We start from the raw sequence: 22,888 nt of genomic DNA on the forward strand, positions 1-22,888 counted from the left end.
TAAGATTGATTATTTTATAATAAATCAGATTTACAATTACCATTCTAAGTATAGGAAAAATTATTCATTAGCAGATACAAGAATTAATACATAATTATTTGGTTATAAATAGGTTCCTACCCTCAAATACTACTATTTAAATGCATGAGCTTCTTATAATTAACAGAATTTGACTTACTTGGTTATGTTAACACAAATCGTAATTACTACGAGCCTTAAGGCATTTCGTAGCAATTACAAATTTGACATATAGACATTAGGGCTTTAGTTGTTAAACTTAGCTAACTTCTCCTTACATTCCTGGATAGTCTTGTTAAGTCTTTCAACTGTGGCAGAGGTCTGTTTAGTTGCAAGAAGTCTCGTGCATGTATCAATACTAGTCGACCAACCACAGACATTATGAAGTATGCGCACTGCTCGCTCGCCACACACGTACAAATACTGACCCGATGAATCGAAGGATACGTAGTTTATTGAACCTGAAAAAACGAGTAAAAAACAATACAGCATAAATAAACCTCAATTATAATAAACTTGCTCGTAAGGAGGAAACTATACGATAAATACGTATTATTGAAAATTATAACTGAGTGTAAAGCAATAATAACGTTTAAGAATATTTTTAAAGGGGATTCCCGCCTTGTATTTTACTACAAGTTATTAAAAAGTTATTGTCAGCCGATGAATGTAGTTATATATGTTATTGTCAAATGCCTAATGTAAAAAGAAAAGGGAATCAAATCGAAAACCTAAAAAAATAATAATTATTTTTTTCTAAATTTACTCTTGTCTCCACATATTTTGTACTACCTTTTGTAAACAAATTCGCTGGCACACTAATGCTTATTTATTAGAATATATAAGAATAACGTTCTGATGGTTAAGAACGGGAATAATGTATATGCCATCCTGAATCTTTTGTACAAAGTTAACGTTGGATTCAGGATGAATGAGGCTATTCAGGCTAAAGTTAACTACAAAGGAATAAACAAACTGAAACATATAGTGCAGTGTAAAAAAAAGGTTTTCATCTACTTTAAAAATGGCATCATGTATCAGGTCGTTTGATATCTCTGCGTAAATTTATATTGTTCACGTCATTACTGAGTAGTAACATGTATACTATAGGATTTACTTATTAAATTCGTAGAATCGCATCGCGTGTTTGCGGCGACCTTTATAGACGTCAGAGAATACGTAAGTTCCTCTTTTGTAGCAAATCAATAGAGTCGCGAACCGCTCTAAATAATTTATTGGGTATCTGATAACCTCGATTTGAAAATAGGTAAATTTTCCGTTTGTTGCAGGGCGTTCTATTTTTTACGTGATCAATTGCTTCCGATTCAAAGGCACGTAGCTTAGGCACTGCGCGTGCAAATAACTAAATTTATAAAAAAATAATTTTCATACGATCTAATACGTATTGCAATTACGTAGATCATTTATAGTCATAAGTTAGTCTTTACATATCGTGCTTTCTGAATTCATATAAACAAGTAATTATAAATAAAAATTGATTTATTAATAGCTTCGCCATCACATGCAAATTCTAAGATAAACACTTCAATTATAGATGCGAACAGCATGCAAATATGAAGAATCCTCGCAACTTCTAATAATCAAAATTCCGAATTTTGATCATGTTCGACTTCAATGTGACAACAAAATTATTTTGTTTGTAATTTCAAGTTATAAAAATATTAAGGTTAGCGATTTAAAATTGCAAACTTATCGTCGTTTAAGCATATCGAAGGTCAGATTGACAAATTCGGGTCACGATCATGAACCGGGAACTCAATACTATTATCTGACTTGGTTGGATTTAATGACTTTTGAAACGCTCTAGAAAAGTGTTTCCCAACGTGGAGCCCACACCTTCAGGGGGGCAATTTGATTTTTAAGGGGGCTTTTCTAAAATTTATAATTTTTTTAAATTATATACTGTGTTTCGTAAACACTTTCCAAGTAATTTCAGAATTTTAGGAAGGCAAAGGTGGGTTCAAAATAGGTTGGGAAACACTGCCCTAGAAGGACTTCGTCAATTGTCACAGAGTAGCACAACCTTCTTATAGTTTTTTTTGTAATATATTGGTAATCGCTATAATTTTTGACAGCTCAAACTAAAGCGCTGCTCAAGGTTTCTAGTCAATCATTTATTGTTACAATTATATAACAGTATCAGACTTAACGTCTAGTTTAGCGTACCGGTTATACACTCTTGTTAGTTTATTAGTGAAGCTTTATGGGTTTTTTTATACAACAGGCGGATAACAGGCAGGAGGCTCACCTGATGGTAAGTGATACCGCCGTCCATTGCGACACACATTACCAGAGGGCTCGCGAGTGCGTTGCCGGCCTTTTAAGTATTGGTATGCTCTTTTCTTGAAGCACCTTAAGTCGAATTGGTTCGGATATACATCGGTGGGCAGCAGATTCCACATATTGGTATGCGACAAAATTGCTTTAAAAACGCTCGGTTGTGGAACGACGGACGTCGTGGTGATACGAGCGACAGGCTGACCATCCCTTGTTGAAAATGTCTATGGGCAGACCGCAGAACTTAATTCGCGACACATACATCATATTTACACCCTAGGAAAGTTGCTTTCTCCAGCCCCAAAACTAATCATAGTATTGTTTTGCTTGTTAAGACAAGGAGAAATTACAAATACTTACTTGAGTAGATATTCTCGACTGTCCCAAACAATTTGCCAGTGTATGTATCATAGAAGGAAACGTTGGTGTCGCAGGCCAAAGCTAGTACTTCGGCGTTGGGTGAGAGAGCGATGCGTGGCGGATTAACTCCTGGTGTATAGGTTCCCGTTTCTAACACGTGCGGTGACTCGCCGAGTGTGTACTTGACTGAAATGTTTTATAAATATTACTTCTAAAGACGAGAAAAATTAATTACACAAGGTAAGCAAACCAGCCATAGAACCAAACATTAAATGTAAATTAAAGATTAAACCTGATTAAGAGCAGTTTACAAGATCACTAATATTGTTATCAAATATATGAATATAATTAGCATTTATAATTAATATTTATTTTTTACAAATATTTCAGAACTCCATTTTAACTCCAATACCAAAAGCTAATATATGTGCTGACACAATGAAGCGAATATAACACATGGTATAAAAAAGCTATGCTTATTTTTGCCAACAACAGAAATACTATATAATTACATATTAGACAGAGGTGTATATCAATTTACTACTCCCAATAGCGATTCCGATATTCAGTGTTTACGAGTTGATCCCACGAGAATGTACTGCGTACTCCTATTTCACTATGTCTCCTGCTGATAGAGGACAAATATTTTTTATTACTATTATTATTTACTTAAGATGTCATGTGGAACATGGTGTAATGGTTGCAGCTCATTACAAACATTTTGTAAAACAAAAAACTTGTCGATAAAAAAAGTGGCGGAGAGTTTATTGTCCGTTCTACGCCCTTGATTTGAGAACTGGCAGTAAATGTAAAATTAGAAGCATTTAGCATTTAATATGTATTTTTATTGACGTTCATAAATGTACAATGAACATTATGTTAGCTAAATTAATAAATGATTTTAAATTTGAATTACCGCATACCAAGGCTGCGACATTAGCGCTACTGATATTGTGAGAACTACGTCAAAATTGCATACAAAAACGTCATGATCGATATTACTACTGGCAGTTACAGCATATTCGAAATATTAATCCGTGCTATAAGCTCCAATTAGTTGACGACACTGAAAGCATTTAATAGCTAATTTAGTCTTAGAGGAGGTTTCATATTTTAAGTATACCTTCAAATTATAACGCAAACTATCAACACATAGGTATATTTAATAAAAGTAGAATATTCCTAAAAATTACTTTAAAAACTGAACTTAGTTATAATGAGCAATGCATATCATAATTTGAACTTTTCAAAGTAAAAAAAAACTTTTCTTGAATGTCTTGTATATAATATTATTATATGTTTCAATGCGTATTCCGTTTTTATTTATTGTGTATTTATATAAATTATCGGAATACTAGAAATCAAATAAATAAAAGCTGCAGAATTCAACATAATACAATATTACTTTGAATTATAGTGACTGACTTCATAGAGTTTAATAATTTGAAATTATCAAATTTCCTAGTAACAATTTGTTTGGCCAATGTACTTAAGTGATTGGAGTGGGCTTCGGGCCTAGGCGTTTTCATACATGAAACTTAAAAGGTTTTGATTCCCGGTCGAAGTTTACAGGTAATTAACGAAACGTCTACCCTTCTGGCATCTCAAATAAGTCGGAACGTCTGTAAGAAACGTGAACTTTTTTGAATTTGAGTTTGATAACGTTCTTCATATTCGAGATTAGGTTACTTTTACATAAATTAAAAATTAATGGACAAATTTGACACAAATAGATTGGATTTTCTTATCTACCACTTAAATAATTATTTCGTGAATAATTTCCTTAAATTATGTAAATAATTAATATTGACCTACTTTAAAGAATTAACAAACTGGAATTAAAGGAACGTTATTTTGTATTTACTAAAGGAATCTACAAATACGGCGATTATTGGTTATAAGCCCATACAGCAATATAACATAAATAAACTCTCAAACATATGAGACTATTAGAGAGTTGTTTACATATTCCATCCATATCATATTCTTCAATGATACAGAACACTCACAAAAGGATCGCAAGCGAGAGCGAGTGAGTTGGAAATACTTCAGCTGGTTACACTTAGTAGTGGTGAGGAGCAAAAAGTGCCTTTAAAAATGCTCAGTTGTAGAACAACGGATTCGCGGTGATAACAGTGGATTTTCGTATTCTGTCTCGACGTCCGATAATGAAACTCAGCTGTAGGTAATCCGAACAACTCCTCTGAGCACTCCATGGTAAATTCATAGGAGACGCAAAATTATGTGAGCGTCAGCTTTTAATACCGTGTGGGACCGAAATTATAAAACGCGATGGCGGTGTTTGAACTCTCCGTCCTTCGGATGGACATAAAACGGTCCATACATCCATTTGTTACATTGGACTACGGGGTCTTTAGAACTGTCTCCGCACTACAGCACCTATAGTTAACATACAACAATAATATACACAGTGTTGAACCGGACTAATGTATTTCCCTGGGAATTTTCAGAATCTCCGGGCACAGGTATATAAAGATAGGTAAATGAGTAGAGAACTGAGACCAGCTTCTTGTCACGTGTCTCACTGCGTAGAAAGGGACCACAAATGCCTAAAAATCCGCCTTAAAATGTCAGGTTAATAAAGACGATTGCAGTGTTCGGATCCGCTTCATTTACATAAGATAAACAAAACAAGGATACGCAACAAGGATGTGAGCATTCTACGCATTTTATAGAGCAAGCCATGCTTTACGTAAACCAAGTACATATTAGCAAACAATTTGGTTCTATAATAAACCAGTAATGAATACTGGTTTTTATAAAAAAATGACTTTAAAAGAAAAATCTTGTACTTCTAGCAATTTCGATACACTGGATTTTTTAACCGCACCCGTTTATTCAAACGATTTGAAAAAAGGGAAAAACTAGCATTATACAAAATTTACGATTGCTTCTTTTTTTTTAAATTATCTTACGCATATTCAAACCCTTTTTGTTTGAAAATATAGACCATTATATCTTGCTAAGTTATTTTCCTGCCATCGTGAATAGGCTGTTTTAATCATGAGTCATTTGTTTTAAACATACGGATTTGAAACGTGGGAAAAAATCTTATTACGAATGAACAGAAATTTTGGAAAGTAATACTAATTGTACATTATACCTACAGTCCCCGTAACGATAATGTGTACTTCGCTTTATTATCGTCGTGGGAAAACGTAACACGATGTAAATTTAAAACCAAATTGGAAAGTGAATTATAAACATTAAAAATTACTTCATTAAAACGTAATTATCCCCGAGAAAATAAAAAAAGTATAACTTTTATTCTTATTAAAAGTATTTTTATTATATTTAAACAATACAAGTGTGAAGCACACAAACTAACCCCAGCTAAATAGGTTATGATGTGATTTTATAGGCTCGGAATAAACAAAAACGACGTTATCCTATGTAAGTAAGAATACCCTATAAACGTATTTTAATCAAATTCATGGGACAATCCCGAGGTTTTCCTCGTTCATTAGAAACCATTTAATATGAAGCAAATCGTAAAATACCTCTTATCCTTCGAGGGACATTATGACGTCACTAAGCTTGTTTGGAATACATTTGAATAACATCAAGAGCAGTTCTCGTCCCTGATCTACCACAGGTTCGAACCCCGGCAGTGTATGGACTTTATTTGTCCGCATTTAACACTTGCTTGGTGAGGACAAACGTCGTGAAGAAACCGGCATGTCTTAGACCCAAAAAGTCTATGACGTGTAGACAGAAGGTAATCACCTATTAGAAAAAACATATGATCACGGAACAGCTATAGAAATATGAGCGCCATTGTTATTTTTTATTGTAAAGCATTTTCAATATAAGTTTTTGTGTTGATTTACAAATATCTTTAAAGGAATACTAAATTATATTAATCATATAACATCGATTTAAAACAGTTTATTTGATGTTTTTATATATGAAACCTTTAAAAAGCCTTATTTTATAATTCAGTTAATCCCCTGTTTCCGTGATGACAAGACTCAACACAAAATCTTCCTCAAGTATTCGCAACGTAAAGTACCTAGAACTTATAAGTATCTGTAAGTACTTCGATACGATGTCAGCTCGTCATTGCACGAACATAAAGATTTTGCATACTTGTCATACATAGTTCGTGTACGATGTATTATTCCAAATACGACCATGGAAAAATGTAACACATATTCTTATTATTCGACAGTTCGAAACATATAATCGTGGACTATGAATGTAAGATGAATGCTTTCGATGAAAACTTTTTATTCAGGCTATACATTTCCCAATTCAAAGAAGTCTCTCTTAAAAATATCTTCTAACACCGTAACCATGGCAACAGACAGTATTGTACTGTCTGTTTGATAATAACAGTTGAATTACAGTGCCAGTAATAATGCTAATTCTAGTCAGGCATCTAAACCAATACTCCCAACAATGTTAACCTAATGCTAGTCAAGGATGTATGTTTATTTAATTATTCATTCTTATGTTGCTTATTGTGGTATAGCTTATTTATATATGTATGCTATATTAAAATCGTAGTCAATGAATACCGGATTTACCGACTTAGTTAAGGCTTGACCAACAAGTGTTGTAGAAGGTTGCTTGTTACTTGCCTATAAAAAACAGATGCAGAAATATAACGAATTTTGTCTAATAATAATAATCCAGAGGCTTTTAGGTCTAGAACTCAGATTAACGTATCTGTTTCGTGATCATTCTTGTGATCAGCCTACTGATATACGACGTCAATTTTTGGGTCTGCATGCTGGTTTCCTCACGATTTCCTTTGCCGTACACGCGAGTTTTAGTTGCGCATATAGCCAGAAAGTCCATTGGTGCATAGCCAGGAAATCTATGAAGCCATTAGGACAACACTGCTTTTAATTCGATTTTCGTCAATGACATTAACTTGCTTGATTTGATTGTCAAATAACCAAAGTCTTCCCACTGCCCTGTACTGCGTCTTCATTGATGATAGCTAAGCTCCCAATATATGCCCCGGGCGTTCATACCCAGGAATGTAACATTATGACTATCTATTTATGGCATTATTTTTACAAAAATGATAACAATTACGCTAAACGTGGAGAGAATTATGTAAAGCCAGAGAAAGACAAGTTTTCGACTGCCTAGATTTCTTGTATTTTGCAAGATTTTTTGCAATATCTTCAGCTATAATTGTCAAGCCAGCTTCCTCAGGAATGTTTAGGTGTGTTCTGTGGAACTGGTACGAAGTACAGCCATTAGGTTTTGAGTTTATGGAGTTCATAGAGACAGAGGAACTTCTTTGATTACAACAAAATATTGCACAATTTCACTTGAATTTACTTTTATTGCTATCTACATTGAATAAATATTTAAATAAGCTAAAAGGATCTTTAACTACACTATGATTCCTTTAATCGTATGTAATGTATTTCACATTAAGTGCCATCGTTATTAACATATTTCGACTCATTAGAAGACTAGGTATGGGATGCAATATTAAGTAAGCAATTAAGGCAAGACTCAAATAATAACTTAATAACAATGACGCAATATAAGCAAAAGTTTACATCGAAAACATTAACCTGTTTGAGATTACACTTAAAATTTCTGTTTACATCAAATAAGAGGAAAATTGTGAAATAGTATTAAGTGTAATGAATTAAGAAATTGATTTTTATCTAAAAACAGTAAGTAGTAGTATGATAAAACAGTTAACAAGGCTGTATTTCTGTCATTTAGACGCAAAAATGTTTTACAGAGGACCTAAGTGTCGCGACCGATAGGTACCAACATTAAAGCAAATAAACGATGTGTCTATTTTTAAATATGGAACACTTCCTTACAAATATACCGTTAATGAGCACAATTTTGTCATGTTATCTAATTCCAGTTTCAGAACCGAAATTTTATTTATAGAAATCATAATTTTTACCATGGCTACCGCTTGCATGGTAAAAACATCATCACAAACCTAAAATAAATAAATACTTTTCGGCCTTTAAATGGGACATTCATAACATATTAAAAAAATATAAATATAAGCAATGGTTTCAAATCTTAGTACATATGCTTATTTCTTGTATGTAAGACAAACTTTTTGCGACAAATTCCATTTAATGGCATTGCTATGTTTTGCTAATTAAGTAGGAATTTTTAAATTGTCTTTAATTAAAGGGCTATGTATATATAAAATAATTAGCCAATTCGTAAAAAATAAATGACGTTGATAGCCTATATTGTGTGTCCTATAATTTTATCATTGGAAAATCTTGGACAGTAGTTTTTTGTAAAAATGTAGGTAAATATTAATTCAATATGGCAAAATTTCAACAGTCTCTAACATAACATCAAATAGTTCTGTTTGATGCGACAGTCGCTGATCAAGGTTGCTGAAAAGCATTCCTCGAGGCAGATTCGTGTTTATACCCTTTAAAGAAGATTAAAGATCTTTTAGATCAGTGATTGTCGAAAAAAATTGTGTTTTCATATACGGTCTGAGGTGAAAATAGCTTCTACCTACTGAGAGCCGATTAAAAAGTCTCTCAAAATAAGGCCTTCGCACTACCGTAAACTTGAAACTACCAGGATCGCATTCTACTAAAGCTTCGATAGTCTACCCTAGTTTGTATTGGTGTAGTTTTCTCAATATCAGTAGCGCTATCGTAAACTATATAGCTTTTACTCCCTTTTATAATGTTGTGTAGGCCACTCATAGATAAATATCGGCCAGTTCTAATACATAAGATAACCCATTTGATTAGAAAAGGTTATCGTTATAAACGTTATCATTATTTGTGTATACTAGATAAATAGACTTTCTTCATAATATTTTATGTAAAAAGGTTTTATGTAATGTATGAAGATTAAGCTACTGGACCTTAAACTTGTTTAGGCTTCAATGATATTAAGGTTTACACGAAACAGCTGACTAATATTTTATTTTATTAATTGATAAATGATTCACCGTCTCGATATCCAACTTTATTTAGCAATGCATCATTTTTATCGCAATCTGTGATTTGCATAGTAATATAATATAAACACATAAACACTACCTATACGTAACACTAGTCTATTAGTTAATTTGTGTAACAGTGAAGCGTGTACATTAATTTATTTGCTATTGAAGTTTTACAGGAATTTCTTTACACGTACCTCTGACGTCTCATGTCTCATCCCACCCTTAAAAATCACTACATAGTATAAAAGTTGAAACAAAGTCACTTTCTCCGTCCCTATATCCCTATGTATGCTTAAATCTTTAAAACTACGCAATGGATTTTGATACGGTTTTTTAATAGATAGAGTGATTGAAGAATAAGGTTTTTATGTATAATAACATCCATGAAATAGTGGAGAAATACTGTTATTTTTTAGGCTTCTAATGTAATGTCGTAAATAATTATTTTTTGCGCTTACATTGCAAACGCAGGCTGAACCCTACGAGATTTATCAAAATATCCAAATTTAACGCGTGCGGGCCACGGGCAGTAATGAATAAATCAAAACTACTGGATCGATTTTAATCATTTTTTCAGTGAGTGACATAGGCTATATATTTTATACCCGTGCGAAGCCGGAGCGGATCGCTAGTAATATATAAAAAGCCTTTAATGCTGTTTAACTTACATGCTAAAAATAAAGTAATATAATAGTTAGTCCCTATCTATATATAATATCTATCGGCAAACGGTTATTGATTTATACAGCTTGTCCTTCGACAAACGCCTCCTCAATCTTTTACCAATCGTAGCGTTCTGTAGCGTTTCGAATGAACATTTGACGCGCTACCATTAATATAGCGTCCTCGCATTTTCTTATTTGCCTCCCTTTCGATTCCCACTTCTTGGCTTCGTAGTACTCAGTTACGATTATGTACCATTTTGCTCCTTTACTCTCACCACATGACCCGTCCATCTCCACTTTAGTTAGATTGTGTGAGTTAGATATGTATACTCGTAATAAATTTTGTTTTAATTTTAATTCCAGCATTCTATTTCCCAGTTCTATCAATGCCAACATCCTTATCATCCAATCCTCATATTTTTGTATATCTAAGGCTACCTCTATCTCTTCTCTTAATCACCGGTTAATGCGTGGAAGGATGTCCTATAATATCTCCTTTTATAATAAAACGATGACACGGCCCGCAAATTTAATTTAGTTTCCATATAAGTTTTTACGGTCACGGCGAAAACAAATTGAATACATTTTTATTAATAGAACAACCAAGTAAGGAACACCTACTTTTGTATTACAATATCTAAATTTGCATGACAAATAGAAATATCTTTAACAGAATTTACTGAACTATTCAGAACTGCGCAATACTCACTGTTAGTATGAAATAGCTTCCACGTGCCATCTTTAGATATAGTTGCAATATGTGACGTATCAGGTGTGAATGCCACATCGTAGATTCCGGAATTGTGTCCCGTCAGCTCAAAAGCCTTAACCACCTGAAGACCAGTTTTAACTGATTATAGTTAATACAAAAAATATCATTTTATGTTACTAAAAATGGCTTAAAATAATAAAAATATCATCACTATGTTCAAGGCCCAATAGACAGTTTTTTATAAATCGTATTGAGAGACAACACAAAATTACACATGCTTGAGAGTTCTACTGTTATCAAATTTGCCTAGACGGTCTTTAATATAAAAGTATTGTGTCACCAAACACATTTCTACATTTATTTAACTAATTTTATAGAGAAACAGTTACATCTAAACCTAGGCCACGATTGTTTAGCTGAGAATTGAAGACTTCCAGCAGCCTGCTGGACTTGGTCCCTTGTAACTTTAAATCAATAATTTTGTGATTCAATAATTTTAAATACTGTTTTCTTAATTCTAAGGGCGAATGAGTTTCAGAAGCGATACGTATGATAAAATTCAATACGTTTATCTTAATTAAAATTCAATGCTAAGATATTGAATGGATAACATTGAAATCATGACGTAATAATGACGAAGTCAAAATTATTGGAATCAGCAATTTCCTTTCTGAGTCTTTAGTGACAATTCCAGATAATAATTGAGTTGATCGTTGGTTTATTAACAAAATAAAGAGTGGTAGCTTAGCTATCTGAGCCTAATGAAGATATCACGATTTAAACTATGATACCCGCAGAAAAGCTGTGTAAAAAGGCTTACTATAAAGTCAACGATTATCTAGTTGATAAAAGGGCCTGGGACTAGTGCTAGACAGGCTACTTCTAATTAATTTGCGATATTTGTTTTAAATAGGTGTTGTTGATGATTTGCTGTTTTAAAAGAGTACCGAGAGTTTTTTACGCCGGCTTTTTCTCTCGGCCTACACTCTCTGTCTTCTTTGCCGATGAGTAGGGATGCCGACAAATTCAAATTTAATGACGTGGAATAAGTGATACATGTATCTTATGTTCCATAATAAACATATTTTTTTTTTTAAACCTCACCTGTTTAAAATCTCCATTCCTAGTGAAGCAGACTTCCATGACCTTTACATCCGGTGAAAAACCTGTGGCCACCACGAAACGACCACAAGGGGAGATCTTAGCTGAATGTGTGTTCATCAAGTAGGTGTCCAGCCGTTCCAGGATCTGGCCTTTGAGGTCGTAGATGATCATATCAGTCTTCGCAGAGCAGGACATCATGAACTTTCCGTTACTAGATATACCGAAACCGACCACGTCTTCCTCGTGTACCTGCGGGCAATGAAGGTTAAGCTTAGTAATAATATTATTCGTCTTGGCCTAAGACTGCATTGGTTTTTTTTAATTTTCTTTTACATATTTAATATATAAAATACTCGTGTCACAATGTTATATACCTCACTCCTTTGAAGTTTTTTATTGATTAATCTTATGAAATTTTTTATGCATATTCAGTCAGTCTGAGAATCGGCTACTATCTTTCAAACCACCAAAATATGTTAAGGGTGGTCAACCACAAAATTTTTATTTTTAGATAAAAAAATTGTTTTTATTTTTTTATGATACAGCATATATATTGTATATATATATATATCTTAATTTTCACCCCTCCACGATCAACCCCTATTTTTTATTTGTTAATTTAAATCTTATGACTTGAACTCTGAGGTTTATTTATATAGAGAAAAATTCACAGAAAAACCTAAAAAGTTTTCATTCCATTTCATTCCGAAAACCGAACGGTCTCTGGGGTAGCATAGCAAAATGTTCCATGTTGGTATGTAGGTACTAAAAAGGTAGGCTAAGTAAAATCACACATGTATGTATGATAGGTGATGTCTATGCCTGAGATATTTTTTTTTTCAAATACAATCCGATTTTCTTATGACCTTCGCCGAGCAAAAGAAAAAAAATAATATTATAGGAGATGTTGAATAGTTGATAACTTTTTTTGACATAGGTATAATTGACATATTCATATCTTGAATAAATTCATCACATTCATCTTCAAAAAAATAATAACATTCGAATATCATATCTCCTAAGGTCACAAAGCGTCATTGTTTACAAACAAATAATTAATTGATGTAAAGAATTGATTCAAATGTAAAAAAATACTATATTCTGGTATTATTTAATGAAAAAACGGTGGAGCTGAGTATACAAAGTTTTTCAATTAAATGTTAATTTGACTATAGCAATTGTGAATTAGTTTAAAAACAATAGACGTTTAAAATCGGAACGTCTTCAGTGATATGATGTTTTTAATTCCCCCTCGATAAGCTTTCGGTCTAAAATACACAGACGGTTTATCTTCCATTGTTTTATCTCTCGTTATCTTATTCATAATTTCATACACGTTCAATCCAACCCTTAATAAATTACTACAAAATACCTGATGTATTTATATTGCGTGTACATGCCATACATGACCAATATAATGTACGGTAGAGTCTGGCTAATGAAAGTTGATACTGAAAAAGCGCGGCAAAACTAAAAAATAACAGCATGGCAGCCCTAAAGTAAAAAGGAAAGTTGGAACAACTCACTTTGATACTTTGACATTCATTTTTATTTCACTAGTGGATGCTTGCAATTTTTAGGCTTATAGGTTTTGTGGACATAAGTTTCATCTAAGTAGATTATTGGCTTGCCTTCTGCACGTTTCGATGCAATGGTACGCAAAAAGCGATATCTCCATGCAGCTATATCATATCGTTCAATTAATAATGAACGTTCATTTTTGTTTTTCTTAAATTCATAACCGTTGGCTAATAATCTCAAGACTATCTGTAAAAGAACAATAACATTATCTAAAGTAACTAAAACTAATATGTACTTATTTAAAATATCGTGACATTTTGACCGTACTAACTTTAGTGTTGTCATATAAAAAGTTTGCATAAAAATCCAGTATCTACTTTCGTTAGCCAGACTCTACGTCTTTCCGTTTCACCAATCACAGACAATCATCTATAGACAATCGACTGCTCTTTTGCCCGTTTCGTTTTACAATCTCAGCGCCGGTGGTTCTATTATCATCCAATTATCTTCATATCATGACACTGGACGAATAATTCATCATGCGTTTATCTCCAGAGATAAGTTTCGTATTTACAAAAGATGTAAATTGCGTATCACAATAGTGCGATATGACGTGTTTTCGATATTAGCCTTTTAGGGTTAACGCACTTTGACACAAACAACGTGTAGTGTAAGGACCGAATAAGTGATTCTGTCTGCATTTCAGATTAAAGGTAGCAGGTAGACTATATGTTTTTTTTTTTGTTAAAACATAGTAAATATATTTATTGCGTATAATTTACCACTTTAAAATGAAGGTTTATTTTGGCAACAAACTTTGGAGATTTCTTTAATGAAGACAACTTTATATTCTTTCAATCACAAAGCACGAAACCCAATACTGGTAGTATGACATTCATGAACAAATGCCTAGTTCCGCACCATATGTTACAAGATTAGTATAATGAAGCTTGTTATGAAGAAATGTGTTTTAATTAAAAACTTAATATAAAACTTGAGTATAAGGTAATTTATGGGTTATCCTGTTAAATGTTGTATAGTTAATCTAGTAAATTCCGATATTAAAAACAGGAATAAAGCAATACGTAAGCTATAGCTCACGAACAACAATTTAATAACTCTCGCTTAACATCGATAACCAAGGCAAGAAAAATAAAAATAGGAAATCTATTTCCAATTATCATTAATCGTTTAATAAAAACTTAGGTTTACGTCGGCTCGAGGAAACGTCGAACCTTCCTGCTAAAAATAATTTTCGAGGCTGCGCGTGCGACGATCGCACAATGAACAGCCGAGCCATTGTTCAGAGGAAGGTCGCGATAACAACTACAATGCAAATTCTGGCTGGCGACTGGAGTTTACTTCCCAAAATTGAGAAGCCGATGGCTGTATAAGCCACCGTTTTAATAGGTCCGAGAAATTTATTTTTTGGTCCCAGAAATTGGATTTGTTTTTATAACAATTTTAATTTATAGCTATATTTCTATCATAGATTTGCCTAGTATAACCTAGGTTTTTTTTTGGACATTTCACACCAATTGACCTAGTCCCATGCTAAGCTGGTGAAGCTTGTGTTATGGGTACTAGGCAACGGATATACATACATATTATATCTATAATATGTATGTATATCCGTTGCCTATGATCCGTTACATATGTCTATCTATCTAGATAGACATATAAATACATATTTAAACACCCAAGACCTAAGCATAACACCAAATGCTCATCACATCGATGTTTGTCTCAGCCGGGGATCGAACCCGGGACCCATGGATTCGCAGTCAGGGGTACTAACCACTAGACCAATGAGCCGTTTGACGAAGTTCAGAACCATACGAAAACAAAACAATATTTAAATGACCAACAGTCATAAATGATCAGGACTACGAAATTTGAATAATTAACCAACTACTGGACAAATTACTTTACTGGACAAATATATATCGCATATAGGGTGACTATTAACTCCAAAAATTGTTATAGTACTGTTCTGAAACAAATTCCATTGTTTCTGATTTTCGAAAGGGTTTTATATACCTACGTATTACTAATATATCAGCACAATAACGTTACATTGAACGTCAGAACTAGGAAACGTTTATTTGGCTCACTGAAGGAAATTTCTTTGTCTCTATGTGAGAACGCTGATAACATAATGTGCAATCATACACCTGTGTAACACTTTTTAAAAATAGATACTATATTGTTTTTAGCCGCTTACATGGTAATCTTATCCAAATGCCAATCGATTTACTACGAGTCGTAGACTTATAAATGCGTTTAACTGTTCTTTTTCAGAGAAATATCTACTTCTCCTTCTCCTCATTAAAGTTTCGGGCGTGAACAAATTAATTTCCTAATAAAAATAAAAAATAACCAGCAATATTTTTATTAAAAATAGCTTTACTGCTGCAGTCCCCGAGTGCCACACGCTGTTTTCTGAATTTTTCGGATAAGAGATATATGATTAAAAGAATAAAATTTTAGAGATTAATAGTTTACAAAAAAAACAGAGACAGCATAGTTTAACATTTATATTGCATAAAAACAAGTCATCCGCCATGTCTATCAGTTTATCTGTTCGCGATAACCTCAAAAACTACTGAACGGCAAATCATCAATATCTAGAATCATTCATGAGGAAGGGTGTATGAATTTCAAGGTTAACGGGCCACGGCTGCCTCTGCGCAGCCTGGGCGTGTCGATAGTATTTGTATTTCAGGATAACATAGTGTATAATGCTAGTACTTAACGACAGATTCTAATCAAATAATAAGGATATTAGATTCTAATTAAATGCTTTACTACTACTTACTCTAATTAAATAAATTACTCTATGCCAAGCTATCAAGATGACACGACACAGTTTTAAAAATGAAGTAGACAATAGATTTAATTATTCAAATACTTCGATTTTTAAACAAAGAACTCGGTAGCAAGTAGTAAACGTCATCTAGGTCACATTCGTCATATGTATTATGCTTCTTGATAAAGCCTAGTCTGAAACGAAGGAACTGCCGTGAAAATTTATAATTTTAATGACGGTATTAATGTTTTAGCAAAAATTTTGACCTAGTAGCTTCAGCGTTCGACTCTCATCCCTAAGGGTGTAAGTTCTATCCCCGGCTGTGCACCAATCGACTTTCATTCTGTGTTTAACATTCGCTCGAACGGTAAAGAAAAACATCGTGAGAAAACCGCCTACCCAAACCCAAAAAGTCGACGGTGTGTGTCAGGCACAGGGTGATCACCTACTTGCCTAAAAGATTGACAAATGATCATGGAACAAATAAAGAAATCTGAGGCCCAGCCCCTAGAAAAGTTTGTAGCGCCATTGATTTATTTATTAATGTTTCACTAAAATTCTAAATTGTGAATCAAGTTAAGGCGCTTTTAACTTTGTTTACCCTTTTCTTGATAGAAACCAAGTTAATCTAATTTACACCCTTTAAACTGAAATAGTATTTTTGGCACATTGTGTTTACGCTGTGGTAAAATAATAAAAGTGTGATAAAAGTGTTGTTAGACTGATAAAGTTGTCATAACCTAAATTGATCAATATATACATTGAACTAAAGACAGTGACAATCTCTATATTAGCCCTTCTTACAATAAACAAAAAATAAGGATGATGCAAGATGTATAAAGTTTACCTAACACAAAAAACATTTTAACGATCGATAAAAATTGAGGTCTTTGTTATTATACGACACCAACACGAAGACAGAAGCATGTACAATTGCCATTACTCAAAGGTACATAAAGAAATTATGTAATAGCTTTCAGGTTTATTGTAGTCCAAATTGAATAGGGAATATTCATATCGGCAAGCAGCAAGACATTGTTAGACAATTGCTTAATCCACAACTAGTTCCATGTACAAGAAATCATACAAAAACAAAGCCAAAAAAATACAGTGTGAAAAGTATTAATTTCAATTGACTTTCTTGGCCTAGATGGTATAGCATAATGCGTTTCACCTGAAAGTCTTAGGTTTCAGAAGAAATAACATCGTCGACGGCATAAAAAAAAGACGTGGTGTTGCTTTAGCAATACATTACCTAAATTACATGCAGTAATGCCTAGAAATTGAACAAAAAGTTATGTATTTGCATCTATACATGTTTGTAGGCGGAGAAAATATTAAAAGAATGTCGTTCTATGACAGACTATGCGTAAGTAGACATGAGTAACTCGTCGAAATTTATTGCTGTACTGTACCCGTCACAAGGAGCTCATCCCGCGCATCGGGATGAAAAAAATTAAAAATAAATATAGTTTAAAAAAACTAAAAAACACGCTTTTAAAGCACATCAAACTAAAAAGTGAAAAATAATTCCTAATTTAGGCTGAAAATGGTAATGAACAAAAAATACTGGTATTATTGTGAAAAAGCGTGGCGCGCTCTGTGCCATATTTTCGTCTATCGAGCAACCCTACAAACAACACCTAAAAGCGTGTTTTTTAGTTTTTTTTAACTATATTTATTTTCCACTTTTTAGTCCTAGCAGCAATACGTGTTGTCTCAATTTAATCGTATTGCTTTGTAGACTTAAAAAAAATGTAATTGTTTTTTCGAGATAAACCTATGAAATTATTATAGGTATTGTCGCTGATTATTTATAAGTGTACAAAGTTTGAATTAAATCTGTCCGTTTAATGTGGGTCAAAATCGAGTCCGAAGGAGTCGGTTACATACATACATACATACATACAGGTGAAGCTAATATAAAGCGTGTGAAAAAGTTGTGACTTTTCTAGATAATATTCACAGATTACATAGCATTGATGTTGACGTGTTCTTGTTGTGAAAATTGTTATCCTAATACTGTTCGATGGTACATAAGAGTGATGCCTCTATAAGAATCCTTCTAAAAACAATTGTCGCAATAATTTGCATCATAAAGCAGTGCGCTAAAATTTACGCGCAGTCTAGCCCATCTCACTTAGAGCTTTGTTGATAGTGTACATCGAAAACCAAGGCGCATCGCTAGTACAGAATATTCCTTTTTATCCGCTGTTGTGTGTCGAGATATTAATTTCCCATTGTGTAAAACGAGTTCGTATTAGTTACGACAATCATGGGAATCGCATTGTGACAGATTTTTACTGTTAGCGAAATCTAGCTATCGTCACGAAAACGTTGTTTTTCTCGTTTCATAATAAATGTCTCATTGTTATGTTTTTATTATGTATACATACGAACGTGACATTTGTATAGCATAAAATCACTACAAATACTCTAGTGACGTAATTTAAAATATAACAAAATAATAAAGACGCACAGCAATACGCGATAGTGTATTGTCATTCAATTATTATCAAGAACTATTAAAGTCATTGTTCTGTGGTTGATTAATTGATCATTTTAATCAGAAGACAAATGGCGACCAGGCTTCTATTCCTACCGATACATTTGCAGGAAATCTAAATCGACCGACGGGTTATACGCCATGCATTACTGCACTTCAAGTTTGTATAAATTAGCTAGAGGCGTTTCAGTAATGTTTCAATTTATAGTCCAAAGTGCCGTTTAGCTAAGTCGGGCTCATTATTAACATTTACGTGGTACAGGGCGTACTCATACTTAATATTGTTCAGTAAAACCCGAATATTTGAGTTCGTATCGCCATCAATACGATATATATGATATGGTCAAGTAAAATAGTATATTACAGCTATCAATTATCACCCCTTCCTGACATCCCACTCGCTTAATGTCAATATCCTGTATATTTCCTCTGACCTCTCGCGATTTAATCTTACTATAAATAGATTGCACTGTACCAATGCACCGAAGCCAACGCAGTGCTACTGTTCCGCTTAATCCGTAGGTGTTTCTTAATATGAAGGGAGTCGGAGATGTAAATATTGATGTAGATGTCAACGAATAGTGCCTTTGCCAAAGCACAGGCGAGGACAGGAAATTTGTGAAAACTTCCCCGTTAGATTTTGGAGTAAAGGGTACAAAATAATGTTGCCTTTTAAACTCAAGCGGCGTAGGGGTAATTAATTGGGGTAGTTGGTAATTGATCAATAGCTCCTAAAGCTCAATTATGATTATAATTCTGATTCAGCGATACAAAGATAAGATCTATGTATTATATAGAAAATAACTAAAGATTGTGTAAATTTTCCCACTAGCAACCAGAAATAACCAAAAATACTCAAAATAAAATGCCAACATTTTTATTTAAATTAAGATCTCTTATCACTAAAATGTTTTGTTATCTACGCTAACCTTTGTCTTCATTTAAATATTGGAACCTCATTGTCCCGAGATTAGTCATCAATAGCCTAATATTACAATGTCTCAATACATTGTAAGTGACTCAGTTCATAATATGCTCACACCATTTCTGGTGAGCATATTGGGGTCATGAACGGCTTTATTTACCGTTGACATGGCAATAACCAAATGCAATGAGTAATTCCTTGTTTTACGACCGTTGGCTGTTTAATAAGTCATTGGGAAATATGATTTGTATAAATGACAAATACTTGTAAACTTTTGAAATAAACATTTATGTTTTCATACGTAATTAAAGTTTTTTCAATTGGTAGTCCACCAATACAAGGAAATTATAAATAAAAATATATCATTTAATTTTTGACCTTGACATGTATATAACTCATACACGTGACCACCATGAAATTTGGTCTACATTATATAGTTTCAAAGGTCGGCAACGGACTTGCGAGCCTTCTGGTAGTGTGAGCGTTCATGGACGGTATCTCTTAACATCCGACGAGTCGAGCTTTTGCCCGTTTAATCCCTGTTCTATGAAAAAAGAAACCTTTAATACCACATCATAAAACGTTGTAAAAATACTGTTATCCATGTACCTTATAAACGAGCTCAATCATTATAATAGACTTAAGTAAGATTAAAAATAATACGCAATTTCAAAAGATTATTAATTACAACAACTATTACTGGTTCAGGGCTGTCTATTCAGGATTTTTTAATGCTTTTGTTAAGAGAATAATTTGTGTCAGACAAAGACAAAAGCACGATGTTACACGCAACGCATCCGATGCGGTTTCATATTAGTATTATGATAAGCATTGGGCAAGGACATTATAAATGCGTTTTACGAAACAGAAGACAAACGACGGCTGACAAAAAAAGACATAAACTTAGAATTAACTGACTCTTGTTTATGGACACCTGAAAGACTTTCAAGCGCGTTTCCGGCCTTCTCGATCAGACTCTCTTTGACCGCAGTAAGGTACACCTTCAAGCTTAACGATTGAACCGAAACAGATATACTACGGTAAATACAATGCTGATTTCTTGGAGAAGCTGCCGCGAGTCTATACAGAATGAGATCTTACATAGTTAGAAGAAGTGTTGGCCTAATGGTTTCAGCGAGCAACTCTGACCCTGAGGTCTTAAGTTCGATCCTCAGCTGTGCTCCGATGGACTTTCTATGTGCACATTTAACACTCTAACTTACGGTGACGTGATCATCGCGAGGAAACCGGCATGTCTCAAATCCAAAAATCTACATGTGGCAGACAGAAGGCTAAGAACAAATCAAAGAAACTGATGCTATCTTACAAGCAAGGTTGTAGCGCCACTGAATTATTATTTATTGTAATACAAAAATCTATCTATAATAACCAGGATTACAATAATGTTTACCTTTTCTAACCGCTGTCCAAAACTAAGATATACCAATTAGAATAATATTATTGTATTCGCAAAAGCCCTTGATCTGAGTGCCAAGGATTAAGTGTCAATACCGTGATCTGTTTATTGTAAGGCAAATTCGCATTTATCTCATAACCTTTGTATGCCTAGATTTTGAAAATCAGGATGCTTGTTAGTGTGTGTTATCGTATTCTAATTGTTAGAAGTCACTTTTATATATTAGATTTAAGCGATATGCGACTATAAGTCTACAAAAACTGTGTGTGCCTTACAGTTGTAGTTTAAACATCTAGTCTATCTGTCGCAGTAAAGTAGTTAAATCAGAGTGTTAATTGAATCTCTAGACACTTAATTAAAGATCGATATTCAATGAACTCGCAGCTTTTTGATTTAAATAAGGCAGCGTCGAAAACGTTTAACTTCTGTCTGACCGAAAGCCAGCGTGTCTGAAATGTCAAACAAGATGGCGGTCAAGACAACAGCTGATTACTTTTCGAGCCTATCTTTTGGCAAACGTTGGTTTTTTGTTTCAAATTGTGGTCTTTGGTGAAATTTTTCGGTATGATCGCGAGAGCTTGGAAATTTCGTGTTTTGTTTTATTGTAAATGGTTAGGTTAGTAATTATACATAATATATAAACCGTAACATTCAATGTCGGTTTTGCGAATACACTCTATTTATTTCCAAAATATTATGTCTGGTATTAAGCTATAGATAGCGTATGTTTATATCAGTGACCACGGCAATGGAAGTAGAACAGATGTTTCATTTAATGATGAAATAAATTAACCATAACATCGTATCATCTGTAACGTTAAGTAAAAACCGCAGTTAATTGTCATAACTAGTTACAGTTGCATCACTAATGATGAAACAACAAACCAGGAAACGCAATAGCATTAACGAATCGAGACAATTATATATCAATTTAAATCAGCTTATTTCGTGAAATAACCAGATATTACTAGAATTATAATTAGGAAAATCACAAATCAAATTTTGTAAACCTTATGTTACGACTTAAATGTTAGCTTCGAAATGCTATCGAGAAATGAGTTAACTTTGTTCTTTTAAATAATATAGAGCTACATACAACCCTTGGTCTTGGTACACATTTCAGTTTCGTTTTTTTTTTTAAATAGGCAAGCAGCGATTTTTGGGTCTGAGACATGTCGGTCACCCAATCTTTTCCTTTACCCTTATTTAAAATAAACAAATGAAATTAAAAACTACTATCAATCGCACAGACAAAACATTTATTGAATGAAGAGCTAGGATATTATCTATACCTATAGCAGTGATATAAGTATTTAGCACTATTGCTTATACTGTATTTATTATAAGTCTAATGAGGCACATTTTTGGGTCTGTTTCATTTCATCAAAACGACCAAAAGGTTTTTACTCGTCTTAGTTACTGTAACTGTAATTGTAATTGATTCATCAATTAACCAAGAAATTAAAAATTATTGTATATAAAATTCTATGTAAAAAATAACATCTATATCGTGACATTTTACAAGAAAACTTATTGGAAATCAAAGCAACGATTCGTTCCTTTGTATCGAACAAAAAATTGATTTACGTTTTAAACAGAGTCTATTCATTTAA

At 33.3% G+C, this 22,888-nt stretch overlaps 1 protein-coding gene across 1 annotated transcript in view; it reads right to left on the reverse strand.

Moving 5' to 3' along the window:
* Positions 1–246: 246 nt before the first annotated feature.
* The window catches only part of LOC125048747 (transducin beta-like protein 2), an 81,805-nt gene continuing 59,163 nt past the window's right edge, over positions 247–22,888 (reverse strand). The window contains exons 4-7 of the mRNA XM_047647604.1: positions 12,098–12,346; positions 10,991–11,114; positions 2,677–2,862; positions 247–479 (exon numbers count right to left, since the gene is read on the reverse strand). Coding sequence (XP_047503560.1) covers positions 265–479; positions 2,677–2,862; positions 10,991–11,114; positions 12,098–12,346 — 774 coding nt within the window. The 3' untranslated portion in view covers positions 247–264. The remainder of the gene's footprint in view (positions 480–2,676; positions 2,863–10,990; positions 11,115–12,097; positions 12,347–22,888) is intronic.

Source organism: Pieris napi, chromosome 4 (genome assembly GCF_905475465.1).
Source record: "Pieris napi chromosome 4, ilPieNapi1.2, whole genome shotgun sequence".
Classification (NCBI taxonomy): Eukaryota; Metazoa; Arthropoda; class Insecta; order Lepidoptera; family Pieridae; genus Pieris; species Pieris napi.